General features: G+C 49.3%; 10 protein-coding genes across 10 annotated transcripts, besides 16 other annotated features; all 10 read right to left on the reverse strand.

Annotated features, from left to right (window-relative positions):
• Positions 1–18,140: part of a sequence feature (heterozygous, non-Esmeraldo-like haplotype) that runs on past the window's edge.
• Positions 638–901: a mobile genetic element.
• Tc00.1047053506435.390 (mitochondrial ATP-dependent zinc metallopeptidase, putative) lies at positions 2,057–4,195 on the reverse strand (the record flags this gene model as incomplete). Its single annotated transcript, XM_815931.1, has 1 exon — positions 2,057–4,195. One exon carries the CDS (start codon positions 4,193–4,195, stop codon positions 2,057–2,059), a length of 2,139 nt encoding a protein of 712 aa, XP_821024.1.
• Positions 4,229–4,261: a microsatellite.
• Positions 4,380–4,408: a microsatellite.
• Positions 4,637–6,628, reverse strand: Tc00.1047053506435.400 (hypothetical protein, conserved; the record flags this gene model as incomplete). The annotated part of the gene is made up of 1 exon (XM_815932.1): positions 4,637–6,628. The coding sequence occupies one exon, from the start codon at positions 6,626–6,628 to the stop codon at positions 4,637–4,639; it is 1,992 nt and encodes a 663-aa protein (XP_821025.1).
• Positions 6,746–6,778: a microsatellite.
• Positions 6,879–6,901: a microsatellite.
• Positions 6,903–6,922: a microsatellite.
• Positions 6,976–7,011: a sequence feature (T-rich).
• Positions 7,022–7,047: a sequence feature (AT_rich).
• Tc00.1047053506435.410 (uracil phosphoribosyltransferase, putative) lies at positions 7,593–8,303 on the reverse strand (the record flags this gene model as incomplete). The annotated part of the gene is made up of 1 exon (XM_815933.1): positions 7,593–8,303. One exon carries the CDS (start codon positions 8,301–8,303, stop codon positions 7,593–7,595), a length of 711 nt encoding a protein of 236 aa, XP_821026.1.
• Positions 8,633–8,677: a microsatellite.
• Positions 8,764–8,786: a microsatellite.
• On the reverse strand, positions 8,817–9,590 carry Tc00.1047053506435.420 (hypothetical protein, conserved; the record flags this gene model as incomplete). Its single annotated transcript, XM_815934.1, has 1 exon — positions 8,817–9,590. One exon carries the CDS (start codon positions 9,588–9,590, stop codon positions 8,817–8,819), a length of 774 nt encoding a protein of 257 aa, XP_821027.1.
• Positions 9,462–9,482: a microsatellite.
• Positions 9,548–9,568: a sequence feature (AT_rich).
• On the reverse strand, positions 9,798–11,147 carry Tc00.1047053506435.424 (hypothetical protein, conserved; the record flags this gene model as incomplete). Its single annotated transcript, XM_815941.1, has 1 exon — positions 9,798–11,147. One exon carries the CDS (start codon positions 11,145–11,147, stop codon positions 9,798–9,800), a length of 1,350 nt encoding a protein of 449 aa, XP_821034.1.
• Positions 11,388–11,420: a microsatellite.
• On the reverse strand, positions 12,101–13,387 carry Tc00.1047053506435.430 (hypothetical protein, conserved; the record flags this gene model as incomplete). The annotated part of the gene is made up of 1 exon (XM_815935.1): positions 12,101–13,387. One exon carries the CDS (start codon positions 13,385–13,387, stop codon positions 12,101–12,103), a length of 1,287 nt encoding a protein of 428 aa, XP_821028.1.
• On the reverse strand, positions 13,659–14,927 carry Tc00.1047053506435.440 (hypothetical protein, conserved; the record flags this gene model as incomplete). Its single annotated transcript, XM_815936.1, has 1 exon — positions 13,659–14,927. The coding sequence occupies one exon, from the start codon at positions 14,925–14,927 to the stop codon at positions 13,659–13,661; it is 1,269 nt and encodes a 422-aa protein (XP_821029.1).
• Positions 15,195–15,226: a microsatellite.
• On the reverse strand, positions 15,231–16,145 carry Tc00.1047053506435.450 (hypothetical protein, conserved; the record flags this gene model as incomplete). The annotated part of the gene is made up of 1 exon (XM_815937.1): positions 15,231–16,145. The coding sequence occupies one exon, from the start codon at positions 16,143–16,145 to the stop codon at positions 15,231–15,233; it is 915 nt and encodes a 304-aa protein (XP_821030.1).
• Positions 16,223–16,247: a microsatellite.
• Tc00.1047053506435.460 (uncharacterized protein) lies at positions 16,496–17,338 on the reverse strand (the record flags this gene model as incomplete). The annotated part of the gene is made up of 1 exon (XM_815938.1): positions 16,496–17,338. The coding sequence occupies one exon, from the start codon at positions 17,336–17,338 to the stop codon at positions 16,496–16,498; it is 843 nt and encodes a 280-aa protein (XP_821031.1).
• Tc00.1047053506435.470 (hypothetical protein, conserved) lies at positions 17,594–18,140 on the reverse strand (the record flags this gene model as incomplete). Its single annotated transcript, XM_815939.1, has 1 exon — positions 17,594–18,140. A coding segment is annotated over one exon (547 nt), but the record flags the coding sequence as incomplete, so codon positions are not given.

Genomic DNA, 18,140 nt, shown 5'->3' on the forward strand with positions numbered 1-18,140 from the left:
TCCCCGCACTGACGGCTTGTCCAACACCGCCGGCCCACCCCGCGACAGGCCCCCCCATGGCTCTACAAATAATACCCGCCCTTTCCACAAGCAGCGCATGCTGTGCGGAGTTCCGCAAATTCATTTCGTTCCTTCGCTCGTCTAAATGACGGACCGCCGAGCAGCGGCCCCTTCGATCCCAATGCTCGAAAATTATCTGCCCGAGCGAGGTGGCCGATAGGCGTCCGAAAGGCAACACTCAATGCGCAAGCAATCCTTACTTCATCCAACCCCCCAAATCCGGTGGCCCATTCCGAAGCGAATGGTTACATCGAGTTCCTTATATAAGGCAGTCCCCGCCGTAGACCCTCGCACCGTTCCCTTTTTGTGCAGAACCCTCTAAAGTCTTCGGGGCGGTGCTCTGCTGCTGGCCCTTGGGGCGGACCGTACAACTCAATGATGAAAGTTCAGTCGAGCTGCTGACCATATCCTGAAATTGTCTAAATAAAACAATATACCACAGGGAAAGGAGGGGTGATGGAGAGGCAGTGGGTTCGCCACATCCTCGTTCTTTGCTCCAATTATATTTATATTTGCTGATATATATTACTATAAAAAAAATACCGTGAAATGGTGAGCCCTATCCGGACTGGAGATAATTTTTACTGGCGAAGTGGTACACTTTGGGGAATTCCAGCCAGCGAACCCCACCGCGAGGTGGGAAACAAAAAAGGGGGTGAGTGGTACGGCAGAAACAAAAATAAAAATTCTTACCGTGCCGCTATCGGTTCCTTCACTCGATCCATCGAGGCCTTAAAACTCGTAAAAAGAAATATATTACAGAAATAAATACTCATCTTATCAGGACATATAGTAATTCGGACATCCAGTTTTCCTCGCGAACAATTGTTTCAGAAACTCCCCTTTTGTGCTGTGGCGAACGTCATCGTGGATGTCACCGTTCTCACTTTTGGCCGTCCCATCAATTACTGCCAACACTCGGTGATCCTCAGCATGTCACCTTTCAAACTCCAAGGTATGGATTCCCCTCCCTCCCCCAGTTCACAAAATAAACTTCGTCCTGCCGCTCCCAAGCTCAAGACTAATACTTGGCAATGGGTGCTGTGTACAATCTTTCCAGATCGGAAGAAATGAACACTGCCCATATGTGTATTTGCAAAATCCAATCACTTCTAAAGTCATTACTGAACACTATAAAATTCTTCCACTCACTTCTTAGTGGTTTCCAGCTGCTGCTTCAGTCGCTTATTCTTGGCAAGCAGTGCAGCCTCCCGCCCGCGATGCGCACGTTGAAAATTATTCATTTTATACTTGGCATTTTTCAGCTGCTGCTTCAGTCGCTTATTCTCAGCAAGCAGTGCAGCTTCCCGCCCGCGATGCGCACGTTGAAAATTATTCATTTTATACTTGGCATTTTTCAGCTGCTGCTTCAGTCGCTTGTTCTCAACAAGCAGTGCAGCTGCCTGCTCGCGATGTGCACGTTGAAACCCTTCCACTTCCTTCTTGGTGTTTTCCAGCTCCCGCGCCAGTTGTTCCTTCTCTTCTTGGAGCACTTTCTTTTCCCCGTCAAGATCCTCCGTTACCATACTGAGAGATCGTGGTGCCTCGCAGCCGTCCACTGGGAAGCCAGTAGTTTCCCACTCACAACTGTTCCGCGGCGTGTACGACGCCTCTGTTGGAGTGTCCAGGTTGCACCACTTCTCGGAATCACTTGACATGGCTGTGTTCAACCGAGGACGAAGGCAGCAGAAGGAAGAATATCCCTACCCTTTTAAAGCGCCCTGGCACCCCAGATGTTATATTTGTATGCACGTATTTATACATTGCGCAAGAAAGAAGCGAATAAAAAAGAAAAAACAACAACCCAGTAAATAAATAATTATATACACCGGTTCCTTTTTAGGGCAAGCCCTCTTGGTTTTCACAGGGAATTTTCTGAATGTCTTCGCGCAGAATTTATTTATTTTTTTAAGCCACGACCAGCACAATTGCATACCACCGCACACACACATATAATATATATATATGTGCTTTTTGAACAAACGTGGAAAATGGATCAGCTTTCTAGGTAAGCCCGGAATTCTCTTGTCATGACAGGGCGGTCCCCGAGGACGAGCCAGAGTTCATGTGCGGTGAGAGTTTCCTGTCGCATCAAAAGTCCAGCCACCACGCGGGTTTTGTCAAGGTATTGGTTTAATATCGTCCGTGCCCCTTTCAAAGCCACTTCCAAGAGACGATGAACGGCTTGATCCACGACATCTTCCTTCAGCGGACCAAAGGGTTTTTGAATACTATCTTCCTGATCCAATTGATATCCAAAGTGCCCAATGGTTTCCGGGTCCATACCATAAGTACAGACAAAATGTCGAGCCTTATTCGTCGCGGACTGTACATCCTCCGCGGCGCAGGTGGAGATGTCTTGAAAAAAGTATTCCTCAGCCACATATCCACCCAATTGGGCCACTAAATTCTGCATCAGTTGTTCCTGAGTAAAAATAAATGTTGTTTGCGGTAATTTTTGCGTGACACCCGTGCGGTGACGTCCACGAGGGAGAATCGTCGTCTTGACCACAGGGTCTGTCTTATCCTGAAACCAGTGAAGGATAACAACCCCGGCCTCGTGGAACGCAATACGTTCCCGCTCAGTCTCACTCAACTTCACCGCACTTCGTTCCAATCCAACCAGAACACGTTCAACCGCCTGATGAAAATGTTGTTGCGTGACATGGTCCTTCTTTTCACGAGCGGCCTGAATAGCGGCCTCATTGCAGATATTAAATATATCCGCACCGCTACACCCTGGAGTAAGTGCGGCCACGATCCTTGCATACTCGTGGATGTTACTCGACGCCTCCAATTTTAATGGGCTCAGGTGGACCTTGGCAATCGCCTCCCGATCCTTATAAGAGGGCTTTTCAAGCGTTATTTTCCGATCAAACCGCCCAGATCGGGTGAGGGCGTTGTCGAGGATATCCACACGATTCGTGGCCGCAAGAACCATTATCCCAGTGGCGTCCTTAAACCCGTCCAGCTCCGAGAGAAAGGCATTCAACGTGCCCCTCGAGCTCCCTCCTCCTGTCTCTGTTTTGCGTTTCCGCCCAAAGGCATCAATTTCGTCCACAAACACCACACAGGGCTTATGCTCATGCGCCTGGCGGAAGAGCTCACGCACTCGCTGTGCCCCAACACCAACGTACACTTCCTCAAACTCGCTTCCGGAACAGCTAAGGAACGGCACCATCGCCTCTCCCGCAACTGCCTTCGCCAGCAGTGTTTTCCCCACACCGGGAGGCCCATCCAAGAGAACCCCCTTGGGGAGCTTTGCCCCTAATGCCTGGTAACGGGCAGGATTCTTCAAGAAGTCAATCACCTCCACAACCTCGTGTTTTGCCTCCGTTAAACCGGCAACATCCGCTAATCGAGTGGAGACGGAGATTTCGCGTTTAAAATTAAATCGACTCTTTTCTGCAACAACAGATGCCATTTTTGCCGAACGACTGAAGGTGGAGTTGGTCGCCGCTAGAAAAGGCAACAGACACAAAAGCAACATTGGAACCCATGGGTAATATGAATGGAATAAAATAAGAATATCCATGTTCTTGTCACAAGTGGCCTCAAATGCCCTGTAGTCCACAAAGTTTCGAATACCCAGATATTTTCCCTTCTCGTCAAGAAATGCCGCCGTATGCTTCGACAAATCTACAGCGATCGCCGCATAGTTATTGATGTCTCCAACCATATAAGACCTCAAAACGTACATTCGAGCCATGAGAACGCCCGCCAAGAGAAAAAAAACAATTCCTATCCGGCGTATTCGCTTCCATTTCAGAGCCTTAGCCGCCAAATTCATTGTTAAAATACGCTCCTCAGGTGACATTGTATAGGCGCGTTTTACGGATTCCGCGGGAACACGCGTAAATGGCATCCTCCCCAAAATGTATTTTGAATAAAAGGCCTCAAAGCCCTTTGGATGACGCTTCCCTGAAAGAAGACCCTCCGTGGAAGACGTGGAGTTATTGAAGGGTCTCGCCTCCTCTCCGCCCTCCTTTTCTTTTCCTACATCATTGCTCTTGCTACCATCAATATTATTGTTATTATCATTCTTCCCACCACCCGTGGCGCAAAAACAAACTCGCGTGTTCAGCGCATGGGCAACAAACGGCGACGCACCAGTGACTCGAAGAATACGAAACATTTCAGGCTCCTGCTGCGTTTTTCACTCTCCTTCCTCTCTCTCCTTCTCTCTCTCTCTCGCTCGCTCGCGTTATTTCTGCTTCCTTCTTCTGTGGCTGCTTTTCCCCTCGTGACGGAGCGGTGTATGCTTGCGTACATTTTAAATGTCAACAGCAAATCCCCCACACACAAACAAAGACACGCGGAAAAAAAAAAAAAGAGAAGAAAAAAAAAATCCGAAGCACCGCAAAAGACAAAACAAGCCAAAAACAGAAAAACTAGTCCATAAAGAACAAGACACCCTGCCGCCATTTTAAAAGTCATTCATTAATTGAAGAAACAGTCAAAAAAAAACAAAAAAAAAAACTAAAACATCCCTCCCAAAAATACGCACACAAACAATTTCAGTAGTGGAAAGACCAACAACCGCCAGAAGAAAAAGGAATCCGAGCAACGCAGCAATTTAGAAGCAGGCTCGTACCACAAACGAGTTGAATCGGCTCATTTGAGCATGGAGCTCCCTCGATGGGGCGTAGAAACGAGAGAGATGGGCCTTTGCTCGTTCCGCAAAGACACCTCTCTCCTCCTCGGAGAGCGCAAAGTAGGCAAGACGAATGTAGTCGTCCGCAAACTCCAAATGGTTTTCTCCGTAGATTTGGCGGTCCAGCTCCACCTTGGCCAATAGGTGCTCCACGCATTTTTCGTTGTCCTTCAGGCGATTAAATGCCCTCGCCAAAGCCATATGTGTTTTCGGAATCATAGATTGCGGGGGTCGGGGTGGTGGGCACAGGTGTTCCATGGCAATGGTATAGCTTTGCGACAAGACTGTGACAGCCACGTCATATTGACCCTCACGTATCAATCGGCACCCTTTCTGATACAAATCACTGGCTTGAATGTAATAACCCTTCTTTTCAACTGTGACGCGTTCCTCTTTGGTATCCACACAGGCCCGGCAGTTACATATAAATCCACATCGTTCAGCAAGGGCGCGACGTCGGAACTGCGCACTAACAGCCTTGTACGTTGTGATATTGTGATAGGAAATGGTAATTTCCTCACCCGCAGGAATAGGGCGTATGGCACGAATGGCGAGGTAAAGAGAGCAACCAAGTGGATTCCCCACAAATGAGGCAAAACAGTTTGGGTCACAAGAGTGACGGTATTGCGAAGCAGACACATACAGCGCCTTCCCGACGGGTATGGGCCGCGACTCATCAATGAACGCCTCTCGAGTTTCAGAATTGATTGTTACCTGTGACCCTGTCCAAAACTTTACCTCAAAGCTGCACAACATCACTTGACGCTGAGCAAGGCGCAAACGATCCACATCCTCTAAACTCACGGCATCCAACACGAGTGCACAGAGGCTCACAGCGGTTTCATAGCCCCCAATGACGGCTGCAGGGTGCAACTCACCCGTAAAGTCCCCACGAAGCGAGTGACACCTGGAAACTGCACAATCAGAACACATCATGCGACTTGCAATCAGGGCATCGATAGGACACAACTGAAAAAAGGGGTTTGCGGTCTCGTGTTGGCCATAGCGTTCCCAACTCAGTTGGGCGCACACCTCACCACAAAAGAGCCCTCGAGACAATTTTCCCCTTTCACGATAGGCGCTTCCGGGATACAAGGCTTGTGTCACGCGTAGGCAGTAGCAGCAGCGTATGCCCCAATGATCATCATATAACGCGTGGACAACGGGTGCTTCCGTGACAATCTCTCCGGGTTCCAAATGCCTTTTTGCCTCTACCCCTTTCATTTTACCGTTGTAATTGATGTCATTCAAATGAGAGGAAGAAATTCCTCCTCCAATTAAATTCACTGCCTCATCCTCACTCCTGCCAACATCCGCATGTAGGATGTTGGAGATTAAAGTTGCTGCATTTGCAGAATCCACATTTAAAATGGCTGCCGCATGGATATCCTTTTTGCCCTCTTCTTCAAACCCCAGCTTTTGCAAGCATACACCACGACGCTCCAATGCCTCCCAGTTGGTTGGCATAAATGTGAAAGCAGCATGGGTGTCTGCCAACGCCTCCATAAAGCGTGCTTGTGCCAAAAAAACTTTGCCGCGGTGATAGAGGAGTGATGCTAAGGTGTCATCTTGACTGGCATACATCACTCCCCGAGTGTACATTAGCACACTTTCGGCCATTTTTCCAAGATCATAGGCCTTGTGTCCTTCTTCCTTCCACTTCTCGGCCCCATCATTGTTCAAATCAGAGGCCCCTTGAACCTCATGCTTTAGATTTTCCAGCAGACTAGCAAGACGAGGGGCATCCTCCCTCTGCAAATGGGCCAAAAGCTCCTTCACAGGACGAGTGCCGCTGTCGGGGGGCAATATCTTCGCGAGCGCCAGCAGCGAGCCTCTTAGCGTCCCCAGGTTGGCGGCCGCCTCTCGTCTCGCCTGGGCCTGAGACGCCACGTCGGGCGGCACACCACCGTTCATGTCGCCGTCGATCCCTCCCTTCTCTCCATGTGAGCCCAGAAGGAAAAAAGCAAAAAGAAAGAAAAAAAGCCAATCCTACCAAAGCAAATTTGGGAAAGACAAATATACATATACATATATTTATTTATTTATTTATATTTTATATATTTAAATAAAAATAAAGAGAACGGGAAGTTTACGGGCAAAACCAAAGCCGTGCACAACACAGCGAATCAACGCATTGATAACAGCAGACCAAATGCTGTGTTCAGTTGTTGTTGTTGTTGTTGTTGTCATATATATATATATATATATGGCTCGCCTTTTAAAAAGTAACGTAACGACTTGGAGACATCCGCATCCTCTCCTTTATTTTTATTTTTATTTTTATTTGTTTTTGTTTTGTTTCGCAACATATATATTTATTTAAAATTAAATAACACAAACTAACTTTGTTTTTTTCTTTTTTTTCTTTGAGGGCATTCTTTGAGTGCCTCTTAATTCCGTTTCACTAACTCCCCTTTCCCCTCCCCTCTCCCAGCTTTTTTTCACCACAAACCCCTTCCCCACCGTCCACTCCCCCTTTTTATCCCCCTCCCTGTAATGACACAAACTGGGAGAAAAGACAGAAAAAAAAAAAAAAAAATCCGCAAAAATAAGGCATGCATCCTATGCAAAGGAAAGTGCATATTTGTACAGGAATCGTGCGTGTGCATGCAAATCCTATATGTATATGTGCATATCTCACAAAAACAAGGATGCAACAGACCTCTATTCCTATCCCCAATAGAAGCCATTCACAACATTTCCCAGTACCCCCCCCCCCCCCCCAGAAAGGCGTGAATGCCCATTACATGCGAACCATTCTCCCTCTCTTCCACTCTCCATCCTTCAGACTCCGCAGCTGCACCAATACTAACCGGAAAGACGTTAGTGCACATTGGTTTAGTTGCAGATTCGGCACCATCTCCACATGTACTCCGTATTAATCATGTGTCCCAAAGTAGCGATCGCCAAAATCACCCAGTCCGGGGACGATGTATTTGGAATCGTCTAGAGCCCCATCGATCGCCGCGGTCACTACGTGGACCTTTGGAAATCTACTCATATACCGCCGGATTCCCTCTGGGCACGTAATAAGGTTAAGAAAAATAATGTTTTCCTCCGGCACCTTGTATTCCCGTATAAGGATATCTGTGGCGTGGATGGCGCTGCCGCCCGACGCAATCATAGGATCAAGAAGCAGCACGCGACGTCCAGCCACATCCCTTGGAACTTTGCTGTAGTTATACCGCTCATCCGGACACTTCTCAACTGTTTTCTCGTCCCGCTGGACCAGAATCTTTCCGATGCGAATACCGCGGCAAGTTTCCCGGAGAACGCGTTCCATAGACTCGCCGGCGCGAAGGATGCTGATGCCAATAATGCCTTGTGGATCAGGCATGCAGCCCTTGTAGATGGCGCCGGTTGGTGTCGTCACATCCTTTGGCAGAACAGGAACCAAATCAAGCCCCGCCTCCACCACAAGACGAATGATCCGCTCGCAGTAAAACACAAAATCTGTGCGGGTTGTCTTCTTGTCGCGAATGATGGTAAATAGAAAAATCAGCTGATTTGTTTGCGGGACCAGGTGCAGTTTCGGAAATTCCTTCAGAAGGGACTGCTCCAAAGAACTGCCGTCACCGCAATTCTTCATCGTCAATGTTCTTTTTCCCCCTTTATCTTCTTTTCGGTTTTTGCGTAATTATGTTTATTTATATTTGTGTATTAAATTCACCTTAAGAGACTTCTTCTAGTGACTGGTGCTGCCGTGTTCCGCCCCTCAGCGGCAGGCAAAACACACAAGGGGGGTTAAATCAAATATCGGTGGAGAAGAAATCTTCGGCGCCTTGTGGGGTGTTGCATAAAAGGCATGCTTAAGAAACACTGCAGAAAGCGTGCCACGCACCCTTCCCCCATCCATCTCCCCCTCCCCACACATTCTCGCCGTTTTTTCACGGCAGTTATATTGCTATACATAACCAAACACACACACACACACACACACACACACACACAAACAAACAAACAACGCCATCACCAGCAGCAGCGGCAAAACAAGAAAAAGTGTAGGTGGGGATGGAAAGAAACATGACCGACATATTGATGGGCGTAGCGAGAAAGAGAGAGAGAGAGAGAGGAATGTTTTGTATCTCCTTCTCGCGCCTCTCTACCTGCCAATTTTCAAAAGATTGCGGAAGTCCTCAAGGCTGATATTCCCGTCCTTATCAAAGTCGGCAGTTTGGATCAACAGCTCTAACTCCTCCTGCGAGAGCTCACCCAACCCAATGCGCTTCATGATATCCGCCAACACCTCCACGTCCACAACACCGCGACCTTGCGGGTCGTAAATTTTAAACGCCTCCTTCACAGGATCAAAAGTCAAAGTCTCCGCCGTCACTGTTGATGTGTACATCGCATGGTAGTTATCAATGATGCCCCATAGCGTCTCCACCGTAAAGTTGCCATCCGCAGACTCCAGGAGGAATTTCAGCTCTTTGTTTGTCATGTTAGGGTAAAAGGCAGTGAGGCGCGCCTTCAGGTCGCGTGGTTTTAAATCCTTTTTGTTCTGTACATCAAAAAACGCAAATGCCGCCTCCACATCTGCACGCGTGAGTCGAAATTCGTACTGTCTATTCTGCTCCACATGCGTTGAGGGACGGCCCCGCGGGTTCCGCCCCGAGTTCCCATGGGACGATGACTTCTGCAACTTCCTGGCGGAATCCATTTGCTCTTTGTCACGGCCAAAACACTGCAGGGGAGAAGCAGGCAGCAAAGACAGAGGAAGAAATGAGCCGAGAGCAGAGGGACGAGCAAAAAAAAAAAAAAAAAAAAAGGGTCCCATCTCCCCAAGCAACAAAAAAAAACATCGCAGGCCAACTCCAAGAAATTCCTCCCGACAAAAATAAATAAATAAATAATGATCAATGGTCCACAAACACATACACACCCGCGGAAGGGTGCCACGTGTTTAGTGGCACATGAAAGTGAAGAAGCACGGGGCAATGAGAATCTTGAGCGTATCTGAGTAAGACCTCAAGATAAAAAGTGGAAACAGATGGATCGAGCAGACATGCAATTGACTAGCTCCAGGTGTTAGAAATAAATAAGCCGTAAAGGGGAAGCAACAAAAGTAAAAAAAAAAAAGATGTCAAATGGTGCCAAAATTTGCCTCTGTAGGTGCTTCGCATGAAGAAGAAGGAGGGGGATCGATGTGACGCTGCCTGTATGGCCCGCAGAGCGTTGTGCGCATCATGTATGCGACCAGGAGCGCCATAAACTGAGCACGTGTTTTATGCTTATTGACCCATACCACGTCGTTCGTGCCGGGGCCCCAGTCACCGCCATAGCGGCGCTGAATGGCACGGCGCGTTATCCTCCGTCTTGTGCATCCGCGACGCACTCGCAGGATGGTAAGCATCGCATCCCGCTCCTCTCGGTGCCGCCTGAATATGAGTCCCCAGCAGCTCCCAGGGCCGTAACAGCGTCGACACCTCACTTCACCCTCCCACTTGAGGCCTGAAGCGGGGTCTGAATTGTCAGCACGCTCGAGATTGTCCTTTCCTCCATAGATGCACGTGTGCTTGGAACGCCAGAATTCCCCATCCTCAATGATGTACGAAGTAATGATATGACGTGCAGGTTCGCCAAGCCACAAGACAAATGTGAGACCACTATTACCCACAGGGGCACATGGAAGGAGCGAGACAAAGAACGGAGGGCTTCTCCAATCAATTGGGACTCGCCGAGGGCCAGAAGAATCCCCAGCCTTTGCCTTTGATTCATCTGATCTCAACTTACATTCTCTCGCTGGCGAGAAGGTGAGTTTTTCCCAGAGTGCCCTTGCTTGTGCGGCAATCGCCCGCATTGCGGTGCGTTGCAGAACCCGATAGTTCTTCATCTCTCTTCCTCTGTGAGTAGTGCTCAAGAACACACTGAAAAAAACGTCAAGAAAGTTCAGTGGCCGAGGACATGCCATCCCAGCAAAGGTGCCGGTACGCCCCCCCCGATCCGCCGTTTCGATTGTTTGCTCGCGGGAACAATAAATGAGGTGGCGTGTGATAACCACAGGACCCACCTCAAAACGACACACAGGCAATCTGAAAAAGAGCTTTTCCTCACCTTTTCCCGTATCGCCACGCAACCTGATGGTTCGGCCCTCCCCCATTTTTGGCGGTTGCCTGCGTACAACCCACGCCAGAACGTGGCGCATGCCGTAGGCGCCACTGCAAAACTGCATATGGAGCTGGCAACACTTGCAGTTCGGGCAACGAACACAAGGGGGGAGGTAAGGCTCCTTGTCATAGTTACTGTGACAAACAGGGAAGGAGAAGTAACGGTACAGCGGGCTGACGGTGGAAGCAATGTCACTAAGACGAACGACACGTTGTGTAGATGAATTGTGAGGATTTTCCACGCCAGTGGGTGCCGCGACCACCTCCTCACCTCCTTGCTTGGGTTGCGCCATGAAATCCTTCTCGTGGCAGGCTGCTTTCAGCATGTCTAGAAAGAGAGCTGCCACACGCCCAAATAGAAAGAAAAAAGGAAAAAAAATATCTTACAAAAAAAGTTAAACCAGAGTCATTTAATGCAGGGAAAGAAAGAAACAGCACCCAACCAGCGGTCCGGGGAAAAAAGCAACATGGACACACACACAGGGCTATGGCATGGTCTACGTTCTCGTCGTCTCCGTCGGCTTTGCCGCCTGAAAGGCCAAGAAAAGAAAAAGAACAAAAGGGACATATATATATATATATATATATATATATATATACAAACAAAAAAAGTCTGACAACACCTGAGAGAGAAAGAAGGAGACACCAAGACCCCTGAAAGAAAAGAAAAAAAAGGACAAAACGGAATATGAGGAAGATCTGGTTTTAATATGAAGTGTCCACTAATTCCAGCGACTTCATTCCCCCCTCCTCCATCCACCACCACCACCATCTTTTTTTTTTTTTGTATTATTCTCTTCCCACCTTCCCTCTTCTTCCCCCATCCCGGGCCTTCCTTCCTCGAGCCACCCGTCGGCCACCGTTAAGTACCCACGGCAAGAGAAGCGTCCCAACACACGAGGAGAACAGCGATTATTTATGTGGACAACCGCCCAGAATTACTCCTGATGGCAGCAATGCGTCGGGCACGCACATTTCAAAAGAGAGGAGAGGGACAACAAACAAAAAAGAGTAATTTCACAACAAAATTCTCTTCCATTTCCAGCTACCCCGCGGCGCACAAAAGACTCATTCTCTTTTTGTTTTTGTATTACCCCTCCTCTTATTTTTCCACCTCATACTTCCTCCCCCACCTACCCACCCCTTCCTTCACATTCCGCTACCGAATATGTGTGTTGTTTTTCTGTCACCATGACTTTGTGTACGTACATCGTTGCTGTCTTATTTTTATAAGTCGTTTATTTATTTGGTTCCCCCCCCCCCCCTTTTTTTTTTTTTTTTAGATCTTTTCCACCGTGAGTTTTCCGTCCTGCTGTTCTCGTTCCTGTTCTTCTGTAAGCGGCCGCTGAAGTAGAAAAAAGGCACATCTATAAACCAGTTGCTTCATGCTTCGATTATTGTTTGTGTATGTTGTGTCAATAAACTCCGGTTGGCGAAGAAGAACAAATCCGATGCGCTGCGCCACTGTGAGCACCTCCCCTAATGAAAGCTCAATTGACATGTCATCTGAGGAATCCGCAAAGTGGTACAGAAGTGGTCCAACATTCACCCAGTACCCTCCTGGTACAAGAAGGTTGTAAATGATTTCTATGTACTCCACAATGTTGTGAGCCGTGTCAATAAAAAAGCAGGTCGCCACAGCATTCCAACTCTTGCGTTGGTGCTCCTTGGTGTAAACCTCCGTGAAATCACCCGCCACCATTGAGAGTTCACCAAAGAAATGCTGCTCCTCCCCATTAAGGCCGTCAATAGCCTCAAAGGCACACAAATCGGGAATGCGCACATCCACAAACTGATCCTCTCGGTTCACAAGATTACTAGTGTTGTCAACGTAGGGGTAGATGGTGTGCTGACAGGAGGACACAACGTGATTTTGAATGTAGTGCCCCGCAATAAGCATGTGGTAACTGAACTCATTTGCCTGTGCAGCAAAACCACGCAAAGCCAGCTCGACAGAAAGACGGCATAAACCAGCACCGGGAACAAGAATTTTCACGTCCGCTCGTGCCGCGCGGTCGGGGTAGGAATTCTCCAGTGTGGTAAGAACGGGCATATAAACAGAGTTCCTTTCAGGGGCGCCCTCTGCGGACCAATCCCGCACAAACTGACGGAGTGTTGTAAACACCTTGTCAATATCTAGCGGGGTGGGCTCCGGGACATCCTCAGGCCGAACAGTGGTTCCCTTAGGCCAGTAGGTATCAAAGAGTTCCGAGGAGACGTTACAAATAGATTCAAAAAAGCAACTGTTAGTCTCAATGCACTCAAGGTACTTGCTGAACATACGTTCCAAGTCAATGCATAGGGTTTGCTTATGCTGTTGATGAAACTTCATAAAGTTATTTAAACGCATATCTCGAACACCCATCGCCTGCTTTCTGTAGGAGCGGAACGCATTAACGGTGCGTAGGAAGCTAATGTGGTCTTCGTGCATGTCGTCATTTTCACAAGGCGACAGCAGCGGCCAATGAAGGTTGCCATCGTGTTGAGGAATAAAGTTGGGATCCAGCTCGGCCCCAAGCGGGTACGGCGGCGGCGCCAACGGATGGACATCTTGTGGGGAAGTCATCCTTCTCTCTGCGTGCGCCCGGCAAACTCAAGAGAAAAAAAGCCCACAACAGTTGGTAAGACACACACACAACAAAAACAACAACAATAAAAATAACAGCCGCATGAACACCCGCAAGACCCACAGCCGTTGCAATGGTCGCACAAAATAGGGGGGAAAGGTGCGCATGGAGACCCACCCCTTTCCACGCTGACCAAATATTTCTTCTCCTCTCCTCTCCCTTTATTCCTTCCCCCCAAATGAAGCCAAGAATGGAACACCAGAGCCTCAATCACGTCAACACACCCCATTCGCGGAGGTTCACGTAGTCCTCAATTTCCCGTTTCAGTTCGTAGAGCGCCTTGTGAAGAACGTCAAACAAGGCAATGAGGGTCCTCCAGGGACCTTCCTGCGCGGCGAACCAGCGCTGCATCTCCTGACGCAATTCTTCCGATATACGAGTGGCATTGGATTGACACCATCCTCTTGCTGCTTCGGTTATCTCCTCCACACGCTTCAACAGACCGTACAAACTATGGTATTCCTTGTGAAGAACGACATAATTACCGTGTGCCGCAGCAAGTTGCGATGCGTTGATAATTGGCATGGGCTTTAGCCTCTGCGACGCACCAGAACCCACCGCGGTGTGTGCGCACTTTCGCTGCGCCAGCGCCTCCTTTGCCGCTGACGACAAGACCCACCGCCGTTCGGTGAGGTCACCATCACACCATCGAATGCCGCACTGATCCATGTGGGTGAAAAGTGTCAGTGCTGCCCCCTGCGCTGTTTCCTCCGCTTTTCGTCCCAGAGTGCCCTCATCGCCCTCCGCATCCTCTGAATCATCTTCCTCTTCTCGCTTTCTTTTGAAGCTTCCCAGTCCGGCCATGATGCCCTTTGAGCAGACCGCCAACATCACGTCCCGATCTGCATATATAGCAAAGCGATCCAAAACGGCTTTATTGTGTGCAACCTTTGGAAGTGCCAGATTCGCCACCTGCTGTTTCACCGCCTTGGAGTTGTAGTGTTCAATGTCTATGATTTCATAACCAACGTCCAAGAGCTCCCGCTGCCCACGGTGATTCAACACCGTAAGAGTGCTCAGCACAGCATTCAGCGCGTCACCGTCCTCAGTCGCAAAAGAGCGGCGAAGCTCTTTTTGATCTCTGGGTGCCGGTGCCAAGAGGTGTGCCACTTTCATCGCCATGGAGCGATGCTGCTGCATGACTTCAGAGAGCGTGGCGGTTCTTCTGGAGGCTTCAGTAAGAGGCGGTGGATTAGTTTCCTCCGTTACGCTTGTGTTTGGTGGGCTCTTCTCCTCCGGCTGCACCGTCATCCTTTTCACAGCATCAAAACGAGATATTTCTGCTTTCCCATTAGCACCAGTCTTTTGGTGTCTGTACGAGCACAAGCGTCCTGCATGACGGGTGCAGTGCCACTCAACTCCCCCTCTCGCGTCGCGGAAGACAACTATTTCATCGTTTATTCGATTGAGTGTCACGGCACCGCCACGGATGGCATCAATGAGGTCTGCAGGAAGTGTGCCTGCTGCGACAGGCTTCATCCGCGGGTTAGCCCTAATGTTTGTGTTGGCTGAGCCAATCAATTGTGCGTGTGTGCGGGCCCACAGACGCTAAAAGAAGAATTGGCTCGGAAAAAAAAAAAAAAAAAGAGGCAAAAACAAAGCAGAGAAGCCGGCCACCCCACTCCTAGCACCCAAAACGCGGGGAACATCACTAACACGACTCTTCAGGAATAATATACTAATAAGTTTATAATTGGAAATCATAAAAAAGTGGAATAATCAAAAAAAAAAAAAACATGCCATGCGCTCTTTCTCCCTCTCCTTCTCTTTCTCATTCTTTCACTACCCGTCGTGGCCCTCTCTGTCCAACTTATTTACTAGACGCCGCCTAGGGTCATCTTCCTCGCCAAGCAAGGCGTTCCTCCAGCGCACAAGAGACCCAGGCGCCACTTCCTTCAAGACACGCCTCACTATGGCGCAGGATTTTTCGGCAACCAAAAAAAGAGTTTGCGCCACATTCATTTGTATTTCTTCATCTGAACTCGCGGCATGTACAGAGACGGAACGAATCATATCTTCTGTGGCAATATCAAGCACCTCCGTGAGATATCCCACGAGAAACAAGACGCGCTTAATAATCTTCTTGTCACATCCATCCAGAGACTCGCTCCTTAACACTCTGGTGATAACTTCTATTCCCCCTGCTTTCTTGAATAGAAGGGCATTCGGAGAATATTCACGGCAAAGACAACTGCAGCTGTGCAGGAGAGCGGCGAACACGGCGGGAGCCTTTTCCTCCCTCAGCAATGGAATCAACACCTCCTCCCACTGTGCTTCCTCAAAACACTTTTGCACTCTTTCGTTCAGCTGCGCGGCGTGAGCAATGACCATCGCTGCGCCCTGACGAACCGGCTCGCTTTCCGCCGTCAGTTTTCCTCTGCGCAGCAAATCCAGCATTATGCGGTGGCCATTCATGAGCGAGAACTCAACAGCCCAATTGATGTCTTCCACTAAGTCGCTCAGCTCCTCCAAGGCCGCGGCACAATCGTCTTCCGTGACGCCATCGCGTGCGACCGTCTCCAAAAGACGTTTGATCTGCCGCTCCGGTGCCTCAACAGACGCCAGTGCCTCCTTCAGCCACTGCAGCTCCTCCGGATTACGACGCGGGAGTTGTTCGCGATCGCCAGTCCCCGATCCGTTGCTGAGCGACGTGCAGAAGTTCAGCAGCGCCGTGTTCATGGACGGATCGTTCGACATTTTTCTTTTTTTTTTTCTTGGAAGGGGCTTCTCACGCCTCTCTTCTTCTTTCTCCTCCTTTTCCTCGCCACACACACAAAAAAAGAAAAAAGAAAAAAAAAAGCGATTTGGATCCCACGCCTCGCATTGCCAGGAATGGCATGGCAAGGGAGAACGAAAAAAGACACTCAGCGGCTGACAAAAACCGCCCAAGAAGAAAATCAACCGCCAGAAAAAATACGACAAGAAAAAAAAGGAAACGGACACATTGCTCACAAAAAAAAAGGTAAAAAAGTAAAAACGATATCATTACTTGCACGTGAAGCTTCTAACGCAGAGGCATAAAAAGGCAAAAACACAAAACTCGCTGCTTACTCGCCCTGCGAATCACCGTGTTTATTTGTGTTCAGCTTCTCCTCCTTCTGTGTGAGGAGTGCAAACAGCTTTGGATGGGCATCCACGGCATTGTCATTCCGTTGCTCCCCTGCCTCCATTTGGGGCTTGGTTGCACCATTCTCCATGCCGCCCCCCAACTGCAACGCAGCCGACTGCCGTACCTGCTGTATAAGCTGAGAGACCGAAGCACGAAGTGCCGCGTTTTCACGCCGCATGGCGGCTACAAGAACCCCCCGTCGTTCGTAGTCCTCTTGGAGAGAAACAAACCTCTCGCGCAGCGTGTCTAGCTCCATCTCCACCCCGCGAAGCTTGCGGATGAGTGACCAAAAACTTGTCGGGTCGTCTTCGTCCGTGAAAACCGTTCCTGGCGTTCCAACACCTGTTGACTCCTCCCTGTTCTTGACAGGTGAGACTGCACCAGCCGTGCAAAGGCGCCCAAAAAGAATCTCGCAGCGTCGCTTGAAAATAAGAAGTTCATCCTCCTGCTGCTCCACTTTCCCCTGCAGCTCAACAATTGTCTCTTCCTTGCGATCCAATTCTTCCTGATGCACACGGCTGTGTCGCTGGTACGCTAGCAGCTGTGCCCGGAGTGCGATTTCACCACTCGTGGCAGGCTCCGTCCATTTTACCGTCAGCAGATCAACCCGGTCGGAGAGCGCAAGAACCTTTTCCCGCAGGTAATTGTTCTCTTTCCGGAAGAGGCGGAGCGAGTCAATTTCAGCCTGCTTCCTAATGAGCTCCTGCCGCAGCATTTCGACGCTGGCCTGCGTGGCATTCTCGTTCTCCCGCTCCACCAACGACGACGATTCCAACATCATTACTAGAAGAAAAAAAAACAAGCAAACTGAGAGTCAAAGAAAGAGAAAAGCGGAGTGCAGTACACGCCAAACGCACAAAAGCATAAATATATACACATGGGGAAGAAAAAGAAGACGGCAACAAAAAAAAAAAGCAATATTTTCGTAGCAAAAACCAAAAGCAGTCAATAAGCCGAATTCAGAGCAAAAAGGAAAGGTGTAGTGGCATCTAAAATGCCTGGTTCCACTAAGCAGAGAACCCCCCTTCCGTCACGATCACCGATACCATGCTGATCTTTCCGCAACGATTCTTGCCGACTCCTCCCGTTGATCGCGAGCGGCTTGTTCTCGCTCCAGCCGTTCCGATTCCTGCTTTTGCTCCGCAGCTGCCCTCGCCTTTTTGCGTTCCTCCACAACACGACGATGTTCCTCCTCGCGTTCCCTCTCCCGCAACAACTCGCGGGCACGCTCCTCCTCTTCTTCCTTCCTGCGCCGTTCCGCCGCTGCGCCGCGTCGTTTTTCCCGTGCTGTTTCAATTGCCTGAATAATCTCCTGAGAAATACCCGGCGGCGCGCTAACTGCAAGGGTAAAGGGGCAAGATGAAATGAGTGCCGTTTCGGAAATGGACGGTAAAGCTGTTGCTGTGAGGATCCACGGCCGGTTCTCACCAAAGAGATGGTACGTTAAACCGTCACTAATCGTCACGGGCACTTTGTTCCCCATCAGTTGGCGGTACAACTTCCTTAGCACAGCAACAACCTCACTCTTCATGGGGGTCATCAACACCACGTCCTCAACCGGTTCAAAAGGCTCCCCGTGCACG

The sequence above is a fragment of the Trypanosoma cruzi genome, genomic scaffold (genome assembly GCF_000209065.1).
Source record: "Trypanosoma cruzi strain CL Brener 1047053516535 genomic scaffold, whole genome shotgun sequence".
Taxonomy (NCBI): Eukaryota; Euglenozoa; class Kinetoplastea; order Trypanosomatida; family Trypanosomatidae; genus Trypanosoma; species Trypanosoma cruzi.